Source organism: Gymnodraco acuticeps, unplaced genomic scaffold (genome assembly GCF_902827175.1).
Source record: "Gymnodraco acuticeps unplaced genomic scaffold, fGymAcu1.1, whole genome shotgun sequence".
NCBI classification, from domain to species: Eukaryota; Metazoa; Chordata; class Actinopteri; order Perciformes; family Bathydraconidae; genus Gymnodraco; species Gymnodraco acuticeps.
In genome coordinates this window covers 549,117-563,031 of record NW_022990764.1, presented here as the reverse complement: position 1 = coordinate 563,031, position 13,915 = coordinate 549,117, and the positions used below count along the sequence as shown (strand labels likewise).

At 43.1% G+C, this 13,915-nt stretch overlaps 1 protein-coding gene across 1 annotated transcript in view; it reads right to left on the bottom strand.

Annotated features, from left to right (window-relative positions):
- The window catches only part of LOC117556819 (zinc finger protein 501-like), a 16,420-nt gene extending 2,505 nt beyond the window's left edge, over positions 1–13,915 (bottom strand). The window contains exon 1 of the mRNA XM_034232359.1: positions 13,657–13,915. Within this exon, the coding sequence (XP_034088250.1) occupies positions 13,657–13,915 (259 nt within the window). The remainder of the gene's footprint in view (positions 1–13,656) is intronic.

The window sequence follows — 13,915 nt, the reverse complement described above, 5'->3', positions numbered from 1 at the left end:
TTAGCAGGGTAACAGTCATGGGAAGATGTCCAGACCCTGACTGGACTTAAGCCAATTTGCATTGGAACTCCACATTGCATTCTTCCAGGGACACCAACATGCATCCAGTGTACAAGGAACAAGAACCAGGGGTCAACATGGATACATTTTACCCCGAAATAGTGTCTCTTAAGGTGGGTACCAGTCATGGAAAGATGTCCAGACCCTGACTGGACTTAAGCCGATTTGCATTGGAACTACACATTGCATTCTTCCAGGGACACCAACATGCATCCAGTGTACAAGGAACAAGAACCAGGGGTCAACATGGATACATTTTACCCCGAAATAGTGTCTCTTTAGCAGGGTAACAGTCATGGCAACATGTCCAGACCCTGACTGGACTTAAGCCAATTTGCATTGGAACTCCACATTGCATTCTTCCAGGGACACCACCATACATCCAGGGTACAAGGAACAAGAACCAGGGGTCAACATGGATACATTTTACCCCGAAATAGTGTCTCTTTAGCAGGGTAACAGTCATGGCAACATGTCCAGACCCTGACTGGACTTAAGCCAATTTGCATTGGAACTCCACATTGCATTATTCCAGGGAGACCAACATGCATCCAGTGTACAAGGAACAAGAACCAGGGGTCAACATGGATACATTTTACCCCGAAATAGTGTCTCTTAAGGCGGGTACCAGTCATGGGAAGATGTCCAGACCCTGACTGGACTTAAGCCGATTTGCATTGGAACTCCACATTGCATTCTTCCAGGGACACCAACATGCATCCAGTGTACAAGGAACAAGAACCAGGGGTCAACATGGATACATTTTACCCCGAAATAGTGTCTCTTTAGCAGGGTAACAGTCATGGCAACATGTCCAGACCCTGACTGGACTTAAGCCAATTTGCATTGGAACTCCACATTGCATTCTTCCAGGGACACCAACATGCATCCAGTGTACAAGGATGAAGAACCAGGGGTCAACATGGATACATTTTACCCCGAAATAGTGTCTCTTAAGGCGGGTACCAGTCATGGGAAGATGTCCAGACCCTGACTGGACTTAAGCCGATTTTCATTGGAACTCCACATTGCATTCTTCCAGGGACACCAGCATACATCCAGGGTACAAGGAACAAGAACCAGGGGTCAACATGGATACATTTTACCCCGAAATAGTGTCTCTTTAGCAGGGTAACAGTCATGGCAACATGTCCAGACCCTGACTGGACTTAAGCCAATTTGCATTGGAACTCCACATTGCATTCTTCCAGGGACACCAACATGCATCCAGTGTACAAGGAACAAGAACCAGGGGTCAACATGGATACATTTTACCCCGAAATAGTGTCTCTTAAGGTGGGTACCAGTCATGGAAAGATGTCCAGACCCTGACTGGACTTAAGCCGATTTGCATTGGAACTACACATTGCATTCTTCCAGGGACACCAACATGCATCCAGTGTACAAGGAACAAGAACCAGGGGTCAACATGGATACATTTTACCCCGAAATAGTGTCTCTTTAGCAGGGTAACAGTCATGGCAACATGTCCAGACCCTGACTGGACTTAAGCCAATTTGCATTGGAACTCCACATTGCATTCTTCCAGGGACACCAGCATACATCCAGGGTACAAGGAACAAGAACCAGGGGTCAACATGGATACATTTTACTCCGAAATAGTGTCTCTTTAGCAGGGTAACAGTCATGGGAAGATGTCCAGACCCTGACTGGACTTAAGCCAATTTTCATTGGAACTCCACACTGCATTCTTCCAGGGACACCAGCATACATCCAGGGTACAAGGAACAAGAACCAGGGGTCAACATGGATACATTTTACCCCGAAATAGTGTCTCTTTAGCAGGGTAACAGTCATGGCAACATGTCCAGACCCTGACTGGACTTAAGCCAATTTGCATTGGAACTCCACATTGCATTATTCCAGGGAGACCAACATGCATCCAGTGTACAAGGAACAAGAACCAGGGGTCAACATGGATACATTTTACCCCGAAATAGTGTCTCTTAAGGCGGGTACCAGTCATGGGAAGATGTCCAGACCCTGACTGGACTTAAGCCGATTTGCATTGGAACTCCACATTGCATTCTTCCAGGGACACCAACATGCATCCAGTGTACAAGGAACAAGAACCAGGGGTCAACATGGATACATTTTACTCCGAAATAGTGTCTCTTTAGCAGGGTAACAGTCATGGCAACATGTCCAGACCCTGACTGGACTTAAGCCGATTTTCATTGGAACTCCACATTGCATTCTTCCAGGGACACCAACATGCATCCAGTGTACAAGGATGAAGAACCAGGGGTCAACATGGATACATTTTACCCCGAAATAGTGTCTCTTAAGGCGGGTACCAGTCATGGGAAGATGTCCAGACCCTGACTGGACTTAAGCCGATTTTCATTGGAACTCCACATTGCATTCTTCCAGGGACACCAGCATACATCCAGGGTACAAGGAACAAGAACCAGGGGTCAACATGGATACATTTTACCCCGAAATAGTGTCTCTTTAGCAGGGTAACAGTCATGGCAACATGTCCAGACCCTGACTGGACTTAAGCCAATTTGCATTGGAACTCCACATTGCATTCTTCCAGGGACACCAACATGCATCCAGTGTACAAGGAACAAGAACCAGGGGTCAACATGGATACATTTTACCCCGAAATAGTGTCTCTTAAGGCGGGTACCAGTCATGGGAAGATGTCCAGACCCTGACTGGACTTAAGCCGATTTGCATTGGAACTCCACATTGCATTCTTCCAAGGACACCAACATGCATCCAGTGTACAAGGAACAAGAACCAGGGGTCAACATGGATACATTTTACCCCGAAATAGTGTCTCTTTAGCAGGGTAACAGTCATGGCAACATGTCCAGACCCTGACTGGACTTAAGCCAATTTGCATTGGAACTCCACATTGCATTCTTCCAGGGACACCAACATGCATCCAGTGTACAAGGATGAAGAACCAGGGGTCAACATGGATACATTTTACCCCGAAATAGTGTCTCTTAAGGCGGGTACCAGTCATGGGAAGATGTCCAGACCCTGACTGGACTTAAGCCGATTTTCATTGGAACTCCACATTGCATTCTTCCAGGCCCATCTACATGCATCCAGGGTACAAGGAACAAGAACCAGGGGTCAACATGGATACAGTTTACCCCGAAATAGTGTCTCTTTAGCAGGGTAACAGTCATGGGAACATGGGGTGATGTATATGGGCACTTGAGCACCAGCAAGACCCCCACCTCCATAACCTTGTGCACCAGGTGAACATGTGTACCCACACTTAAGCACTCCCCCACGGACTAAACCAAGAGGGAACACCGGTCAGAAGTTCGTGCCCCTGGTAACACTGAATAACAACAAAATAGAACCCCCAAGGGTTGCATGTGTGTAGGCATAGTTGGTAACATTTGTCTTGCCCTTGGCAGGGAATTTGCATTGGTAGTTGACATCACATTTACATTGTGCGGACTTCAGTACATTTTAAGGAAAAGTCCCATGTTAACTATGTCCATAAGACAGACATATTCCTTACATGGATTAAACGTGTGGTTTTTTTACCACAATGTTGCGGAAATTAATGGATAAAATGCACGGATTATTATTATTATTATTCCCACTCCGATCGGGACACTAGGGCTGCTTCTCAGGTCGACTATTTTCATTTCCTCGCTCCTCGGTCCTCGGTCTCACCGGAAGTTGATTTGCCTGCGCCATCTTGAGTACCGTCCCATGGCTCTTATTTCTGCCGGAGGATCGAGGAGCGAGGAGCGATCATGGAGGAGCGATAACCGAGGAACCACCAGACCATCCTCCGATGAAATCCTCAGATACACACCCCGCCCCCTTACTGTGTATCGCTCACTGATTGGACGAGGCAGTGCATGCACTGATCTGATGCTTCTTGACATGAGAGTGAAGAAAATACATGAACCTCACGGGAGTCACTCCTCAGTTTATACCGTATTTTGTTTCAATTCATGTTTCATTTAGTTACACATATGTGATATATCTGAACAACAAGGTGGTCAAAAATCATTTAATTCATTTTTTGGAAACATTTTCATGATCGCTTTTTTCGTTTTACATTTTCATTTATTGTCATTTCCATTCAGTCAGTCATTAAGTGCTATTGAAATGTTAATTTACTACATATCCAAACAAACAAACAAAGTGTGCAATCCAATGAATGTTAATCTAACTGGGTTTTGATAGATAACATATCTCTTTTCTTCTCTCAATTATTTTATTTCTATTGTGCACTCTAATCAATATTAATCAAACTATTGTTCGTTTATACATTTTAAGAATGGCGTTTATCTTTTTTGAGAATGAGTTCTTATTTTATTTTATTTATTGGGGTCTACAACAGATGATACAAATGTTTGTGTCAGTAAATGTGTACTAACAGGCGGGGGGGTGTGTGGAAATAACGGGGACAGAGCTGGCTGCTGTCAGACGATCAGCTGTGCAGCGTCATCACAAACGGACGTCGCTTCACGTGACGCTCCGGAGGAAAAGACGTCCCATTGCTCTTACAACTCATTTCCCTGCTTCTCGTGGTTTCCTTGCGTCCCTCCATGCTTCCCTGGTGGGAGGGACTATTTTTTTTAATCGACCTGAGAAGCAGCCCGGGGCTAAAATCGATTAAATGAAATCCTTGCTTCCCTCACTTGCGTCGTTTCCCTGCGTTTAGTCCCTCCCGGGGTGAGTATCTGAGGATTTCATCGGAGGATGGTCTGGTGGTTCCTCGGTTATCGCTCCTCCATGATCGCTCCTCGATCCTCGGTCCTCCGGCAGAAATAAGAGCCATGGGAAGGTACTCAAGATGGCGCAGGCAAATCAACTTCCGGTGAGACAGAGGAGCGAGGAAATGAAAATAGTCGACCTGAGAAGCAGCCCGGGGTTGCATTCCAATAGTCCATTTAGCTTAGGAACCCATAGATATATATATAAACACTAGATGGCTCATGGGAGATTTTCCAGCGTAGCTGACCGGCCGCCATCTTGCTACAGTCAACAGTTACTCTGATTCGCGTTATGGTAGCTGTTGTAAGGTGAGTGATCTACACAAAAATACTCTTAACTCGCTGAAATCTTGACTGATTTACAAACGGTTTGGTTTATTATAAACATTATTAGCATGGCTAGGATACAGGATGCTTGGACATGTTGAAATTGCAGCTTTTCTTTGTGTATGTGGTTGTATTTATTAGCTGGCTAATAACAAGAGGCTGTGAGTGAGACCTAGTATTACAAAGTTCACCCAGCAACTTTAGACCAGTGGGAGAGGCAGAACTGCTCTTTCTTTTCAACATAACTTAAGTTACACATGATTTCTTCCAAGTTGTTTGGCTTGTTAAAAACATCTTGCATTATGATACAGGAATTTGCTGGCATTGTGTTTACAGAAGTACCTGACTATGCCGGACTTTTGTGCAGCCTACGGATGCTCTAATCACCGCAGTCTGCAAACAAGAACCCGTGGGATCACCACATATGTTTATGTTTGCTCAGTCTAATAAACCCATAACATGGTTGTGAAAGAATACCAAAGCTGAGGCTGGACGATGATTGATTGTTGGTGTGCCATGTGTCACCGTGTGTCTTATTGGTTTTGTGTTATACTGTATTTTATTGTGTGCAGCTGGTCTCCAAGACACATTTAAAACAAATAACCTTGAAGCCCCATCTCTCCCCACCTGCTCCTGCTTCCTACATCCCCTCCACACCACACCAAGTTGTTCTTCTTAATAATACTAATACATTTATTTTGGGGGGCCGCCTTTCATAACACCCAAGGACACCTTATAGGGGCATAGGGGCAATATAGGGAACAATTTAAACAGTGGATTTTGTGATATATCAGCCGGGGTGAGACAAGACAAACCACAAATGGACTACAGAAGGACACAAAAGGACACATGGTACAGTTTATATTATTCTTGGTCTTTTTTCAATAACATATTTCAAAGGTTCTGGATTTGTTTACAAATCTAGAAACTAAATACAAAACTAGGATGATATGAAGATCTCATGTCAAAAATAATTGTGATAAATTAGACAGAACTGGCCTGTCTGTGAGCACATTTTATGTTGGTTTAGTTCTTCTGATAAAGGTGTGAATATCTAAATAATATACCAACATATGCTATTGTCATTAGTTGTGTCCCTGTTCTTCAAGCTAAGGCATTGCTAAATTAACAACTCTTGGCTTACAGAGTGGTAACATGAGACCGATTTTTATATATAAAATATAAATGTATTTTAATTTTATAATTTATTCATAATTTATTTTAAATATTAACAATATAATACAATTAATGGAAATATATTTAATAAAAATACCTTGTGTGTGTGTGTATAGCTATAGCTTTATCTGATGTTATTTTCATATGAAAGTCCATGATTATAAGTATGCAGTATCATAACTACATCTTTGATGTTTATAAAAAACCAAACCGTTTGAAAATTGGTTGAAAATTGAGCAAGCTATGGTTATTTAAATAGTAAACCATACTGTTATGAATGAGAGAACTGCCTGTAGCAAGATGGCGGCCAAGTGGCAACGTCGGTCTCCATTGGCCAGCAGTGCGGGTGAGTCATCTAGTGTTTATATATATATCTATGTAGGAACCTTCCTAACCAAGTGAAATGACCCGGAAGTACGTCAGTACGACAGTCGGCCGTTCACGGAAACAACCGATTATGACCGAGAAATTATATCATGAACGTTACGGTGCTTATCAAGCATTTTAAAACGTATGTGGTAAGTTGCCGACGTGCTTTGTTTTGAACGTTCATCAGTATTATAATCAAAAAGAGAAATATGAACGTTAGTTTTTACTGAAATCATCAAATAAAGTCAACATTTCACAGTCTTTACTGAGCTGTGTGGGGTTTGTTCAACTTTTAAAAGATGTTTGAATGGTGATATACACAGTGATGATAGATGTTCAGGACTAACGTTTATAATAAATACATTTGTATTTATTTTAAGATATTTTCATAGTTCATACAATCATACGTATTGGGATCATTTGTGTTAATGTGGACCGGAGGGAGAGGGTGAAGAGCATAAGTTTCACTTTCCTTTTTTATTTCAATTCCAACTTTGGTCATGAAGAATATGTTCCTCTGTTGTCCACGTTCATAAAGCTTAAAGCAACAGCATCAGAGCACGGTGCAGAGTCTCTAGATGAGTTTACAGTAGTCCCTCGTTCTTATTAAACCTCCATGTTGTAGTCCGCTATAGAAAACTGTAGTTTCCATAGTTTCCGGCCACAGCAGCAGACGCACATTCATGACGTCCGCTGGCGCATCATAAACACGTCGGATAGTGAAAGTGCATTCGGATTCTCTAAAGCAGTGGTTCTCAAAGTGGGGTCCGCGACCCCCCGGGGGTCCGTGGCACTCTGCCAGGGGATCCGTGAAAAGTTTTCAGATTCATTAATTTAAATTATCATATCATTTTTTTTTCATTTTTTCAACAAATAATCTTTTTTTTTTTAAATCTAAAATATTTCATAGATTACGTTCAAATCTAAAAAATAGATACATTTAAAAATCAAGCGCGTTACCGTGGAAACAACAATAACTGTTACGTCAGTCAAAGAGCGCCGCTGCAAGCACACCAACGGTGTTTCAGGGCCGGTTCGGAGCTGGAGCTTGAAAAGCACCGGGTTTTCCTGTTCACACCGCAGCGGAGCAGCCTCTTAGCTCCGGAATCCGGTTCGTTTCAAGCACCAAAAAATTGTCCGGCCAGAGCAAAAGCACCACATACGTCACGCTTACGTTGAGGCGGGGGCAGGGCAGAGACAGATCAACTCCTGAACAACAACAAAAAGCCCACGTTTTATCCAGTTTGTACACAACGATGGAGAAACTTAACCAGAGTTTCAGTGTTTCTGCCATAGACTGTATATATAAAGGTTTCTGCTCATGGTGAAGCAACGTGTCTGCGTGTTAAGGTGGAACCTGAGCATTCACGTTGATCACCTCTCATTATAACTCATTATAAATCTATAAAACTATAAATATTAAACTTTACTTCACGTGTTCATTTGAGAACAGCTGTTACATACCTGGGTGAAGATTACAGTTCATTTAAATGAAAGATACAACGTTACTCCACACTCATGGTTCAGTCCACCTTAAGAAATAAGACCGACCTAGGAAGCAGTTGTGTTTTAAAAAAACCTTTATTGACACGAGTACACTTTTTTTATAAGAATATAACTAAACCAAAGAAATGACTCCGGAAAAGCTGCAGATAGAGCCATAAGAAATTAATGCAACTGATTTCATCCGCGCGGTTTGGCTTTATGAAGCAGGCACGCAAACGGTTACGTCATGACGCAAACGATGACGCAACGACGCATTACCAGTCGGACTCTGGGCGGTGTGAAAAGAGCCAGAGCTAAACCGAAGAACTGGTTCTGAACTTAAAAAGCTCTAGCACGGAGCTTGAACCGGAGTTGCGTTGGTGTGAATGAGGTATTCTCTCTCTCTCTCTCTCTCTCTCTCTCTCTCTCTCTCTCTCTCTCTGTGAACAAATTGTAATTTAAAACACATTTCCTACATGTCTACACCACCTTGCCCTCTTTGGATTTAATCAAGAAACATTAACCCTGTATAATGTTAACCAAAACTGTAAAATTATGTTATATTACTAAAAACGTATTATTGGGAATCGCGAGAAGTTTCAGAGCGACAGAGACACAGAGCGTCCCCGTAACCATGGTAACTCACTATCACTCCTGCCTGGTGCGCATGGCGCGAGAGGAGAGGGAGAGATGCAGAAGTGAGACTGATTACTTTGTGCAACATGCATGGGAATAAGTTACAATATAATACATTTGTGTATATTTCTCGCTATTCAGATGGTCATGGTGCTGCTGTTGCGCAATGTGCAGAAGTGTCTTCTTTTCGCACCATGACATTATCAGTTATGAATTTGTTTTTCACTGCTTGAGAAAACGGACTTGTGGCTGAGAGCGTGTGAAAAATGTCAATTGTGTGAGAGTTGGCAGCCCTGTGAACTCGCTTGACATTATTATGTATGAAACTGCCAATCAGATTTATTTACTTATTAATCGAAGGTGCCGGAACGCTGTTCTGGATCATTCCGGCCCACTTTAACCCCTGTGTGTGTGTGTGTGTGTGTGTGTGTGTGTGTGTGTGTGTGTGTGTGTGTGTGTATGTGTATGTGTGTGTGTGTGTGTGTGTGTGTGTGTATGTTCTGAAATGCACTTCAAATGATCACTTTTCCTCTTGATTAACCTTTGATATTTTCTTTAGGTACAGTGTTACTTGCAGCTAATTGATTGATTGTTTTATGGGTATTCTGTGTTGAGATGGTGCAAATATTTTTAATACATATCCAATATCTTTCTAATACATTTCTCTTGTGTTGTTCTTTCACATAACTAAGACTATAGAAGTGTAAAAAATAGGCTACGTCAGATTATTCCAAGGGACATACAAGTCAAATCAAGTACATTTTTATTTATATAGCCCAAAATCACAAATCAGAATGAGGGGGTCCTTGGTGTATTCTCTATCTTGTAAGGGGTCCTTGGCTGAAAAACAATTGAGAACCTCTGCTCTAAAGTACCGCAGTCTCTTCTCCTAAGTCCTTTTCAATTCTCCTATCCACTATCCCTTAACCCTGTGACGTTTCACTCAGAGGTCAAGGAATAGGAGATAGGGTTAGAATTTAGGAGCTGATTTTTGGATTATCGGAACGCAACCCTGGGTTGCATTCCAATAGTCCATTTAGCTTAGGAACCTTCCTAACGGAGTGAAAGGACCCGGAAGTACGTCACTGGCAGCCATGATAAGTGCCGTTCCAATTCTCCAAATGAAAGGAAAGGAGGTTTCAAACTTCCTTTATAACCTCCTTTAGCTTAGGAACCACTGGACCTCCCTAACCGAAAGGAGAGGAGAAAATGCTGCCCCACAATGCATTGCAGCCGCAGCATTTGCCGTCACTCAACAGTCGGCCGTTCACGGAAACAACCGATTATGACCGAGAAATGATATCATGAAAGTTACGGTGCTTATTAAGCATTTTAAAACGTATGTGGTAAGTTGCCAAATTGCTTTTTTCTGAACGTTCATCAGTATTATAATCAAAAAGAGAAATATGAACGTTAGTTTTTACTGAAATGATCAAATAAAGTCAACATTTCACAGTTGTTACTGAGCTGTGTGGGGTTTGTTCAACTTTTAAAAGATGTTTGAATGGTGATATACACAGTGATAGATGTTAAGGACTAACGTTTATAATAAATACATTTGTATTGATTTTAAGATATTTTCATAGTTCATACAATCATACGTATTGGGATCATTTGTATTAATGTGGACCGGAGGGAGAGGGTGACGAGCATAAGTTTCACTTTCCTTTTTTATTTCAATTCCAACTTTGGTCATGAAGAATATGTTCCTCTGTTGTCCACGTTCATAAAGCATAAAACAACAGCATCAGAGCACGGTGCAGAGTCTCTAGATGAGTTTACAGTAGTCCCTCATTCTTATTAAACATCCATGTTGTAGTCCGCTGTATAGAAAACTGTAGTTTCCCCACAGCAGCAGACGCACATTCATGACGTCCGCTGGCGCATCATAAACACGTCGGATAGTGAAAGTGCATTCGGATTCTCTAAAGTACCGCGGTCTCTTCTCCTAAGTCCTTTTGAATTCTCCTATCCACTATCCCTTAACCCCGTGACGTTTCCTCAGAGGTCAAGGAATAGGAGATAGGGTTAGAATTTAGGAGCTGATTTTTGGATTATCGGAACGCAACCCATGGTTGCGTTCCAATAGTCCATTTAGCTTAGGAACCTTCCTACCTTCCGTGGCTCAACGATTGTACTCGCGCTTTTAGACGCGCTTGTAGGCGTTCAGAGAGAAAATGGAAAAAGGATAAACTTCATGTCTCCTTAGAAATTCTTCGCGCTTGCCTTTCCGATTATCAGATGGCAGTTAAAGCAGCCAAAACAGAGTATATTTCTCTGTTAATCTCCAAAAATAGCCATAAACCTCAAGTTATTTTTAATGTCCTCAATTTGATCATTAATCCTTGTGATGCCTCTCCAATTGTGCCATCAACTACTCTCTGCGATACATTTCTTACATTTTTTATCGAAAAAGTATCTGCTCTAAGGCTAGCCTATACTAGTGTTACCCCAGATCCTGCTCCCTTTCTGTGCCCTGCTGTCCTCGACCATTTTGAGCCTGTATCCCTCTCTTCTCTCTCGGAAGTAGTCAAGCACTGTTGTGCACCGTCAAAAGTGTTAGTCAGTCATGTTTCATGTTTATGTTGTATTGTTTTCACTCCCTGTTTTGTTTTTGTCACGTCTCATTTCAGGTTCCTTGACTCCCTTTCCTTATGTGTTCTCCCGCCCTCATCAGTGTCAGCCCCGCCCCTGATTGTTTTCACCTGTCTTGTTGTTGAGTGTTTAAATTCCCCAGTCTCCCAGTGTTCAGTGTCAGTTCGTCTTGTTCTGTCCTCATGTCAGAACTCTGCTCATCAGTTTTTGATTCTCTTGACACATGCCTGATTCATGCTTCTGAAAACTTTTTGTAAGTTTTGTTCCTCACGTTGTGAGCGTTTTTTTGTTGAGTCTTATTGAAACTCTTTATTTGTGTCACCTCGCAAAGAGTGTTTTTTCTTTTTGTATATCCTTTTGGCAAATAAAAGTATATTACATATACTTTATCTCTGTCTCCCGGGTCGTGCATTTGAGTCCTTATCCTTGTGTAACCAAGTTCCTAACAGAACGAACTGACCACAATGGACTCAGCCGACCCAAAAGCTCTTCACGCCGCCCTGTCAGCCCAAGGCGCGAGGATTTTTCATCACGAGGAACAGCTGGGATTAATCAGCCAAGGAGTGCAGGCACTGGTAGGAAACCAGGCCGAACTCCAAGTTTCCGTCTCTGCACAGATACGACAGCTGACGGATCAGATGCAGCAGTTCATCACTCACCTTCAGACCAGTGGCGGCGCCAGAGATTTTCTCTAGGGGGTGCTGTGGGGTAGCTTGACGTTTCATAGAGGGTGCTCAAACATTAAGGGTTTCCCATTAATGCACCAGCGCTACAGAAGATTTTTTTTTAAATATTGAAGTTAAAAGCATCAATCTGGTGCACTTTGAGAACAAAATGAAGAGATCTATGGATATACTGTATCTCTCAACATACATATGAAACAGAACTGTAAACAGATTTTCTATTTCTTTATAGATAAATCACTCTCCTTTTAAAACAAACCGTTTCAGACCCACTGAGATAACTAGACTAAAGTTAACTATCTAAACACTGAGAGTCCTTTACTTCACCTGAGCTGAGGTTATCTGAGACTCTCCGTCTGACAGGAGAGAGTTCTCCCTCCACCTTGTTGTTGAAAAAGCTCCTTATATCCGTTAGCTTGGCTAGCGAGCACCAGATGCTAACCACAACGATCTCCGGTAGATACCCACCGGTGCGCGAGCTCTCGCTCGCTTGCGCACGCACACAAAATGGCTCATGCCACACACACACAGAGCAGAGCTTGAATGAAACAGACCCAGAAGTAAGCTACTTGTACTCACGAGGCCTATTATGTGCAGAATCCCTCTCACTTTCAGTTGGTTTTGATTGAGTGTCCACATGTGGACGTTTAAGGACTAAAAAACGATCCATTTGTCACTTTGCTGTTAGCAAATAATGTGGGGCTCCAGCTAACAGGAAGTCACTCAAATGTCACAAAGTAATTTAGCCTATGGGTAGGTCAAAAATCTAATGGGTGCTGGCCATTGGCCTAATCATATCACCTGTGTTGGCTTTATGTTTTTGGTCAAACATTTGTTTGTTTCACATTTGCATTGATGTAATCAATAATTTTTCTGATTTAATTTAATAAAAATAATATTAATAATTTTCGAAAAAAAACAAAACACATATTTCTTGGGGGTGCTTAGGGGGTGCTTTGGCAATCCTGGGGGGTGCTTCAGCACCCCCTAGCTCCCCCCTGGCGCCGCCCCTGCTTCAGACTGCTCCGCCGATGACGTCAGTCACAGCTGACCGCCTGCATGTCGCGGATCCTGTTGACGCTGTCAATCCAAGCCAGGCTGTGTCTTCCTCACTACGGCTGGCTCTCCCGGAGAGGTTTTCCGGTGATTCCATAAATTGCAGAGCTTTCCTGGTGCAGTGCGACCTGCATTTCCAACACAACCCAGGGGCTTTTTCATCAGACCATGGTAAAGTGGCGTTCATTGTGTCCCATTTAACGGGAAGAGCTGCAGCCTGGGCTACTGCAGAATGGTCCAGAGACACGGAACTATGTTACTCATTACCCGACTTCACAGACACTATGAGTCGTATTTTTGACCATTCATCACCTGCTACAGAAGCCAGCCGAAGACTACTTCAGATGCGCCAGCATAATCGCCAGGTGGTGGGTTATGCTATCGAGTTTCGCACGGCAGCAGCGGACAGCGGGTGGAATATTCTGGCTCTTCGCGACGCTTTTCTGACTGGGTTATCAGATCCAATCAAGGACCAGCTGGCTCCTCTGGAGGTATCACGGGACCTGGAGTCTCTCATCGCCGTTTCCATCCGGATCGACAACCGTCTTCGGGAAAGAGAGAGAGAACGTCGACGCAGCCGTGATGGACATCCCAGTTTCCAGGGCTTTTCTCAACGAGCCTTTCCACCGGAGGAGGTTTTCCAGCCAGCGGATTCGGTCCGTTGGAGGACAGCACCTCCGCCTGTTGCAGATGAACCCATGCAGTTGGGAAGGACCAGGCTTTCCGTGGAGGAGAGACAGCGCCGGCTACGAGAGAGGTGTTGTTTCTACTGTGGCCAGTCGGGTCACCAACTCGCGTCAT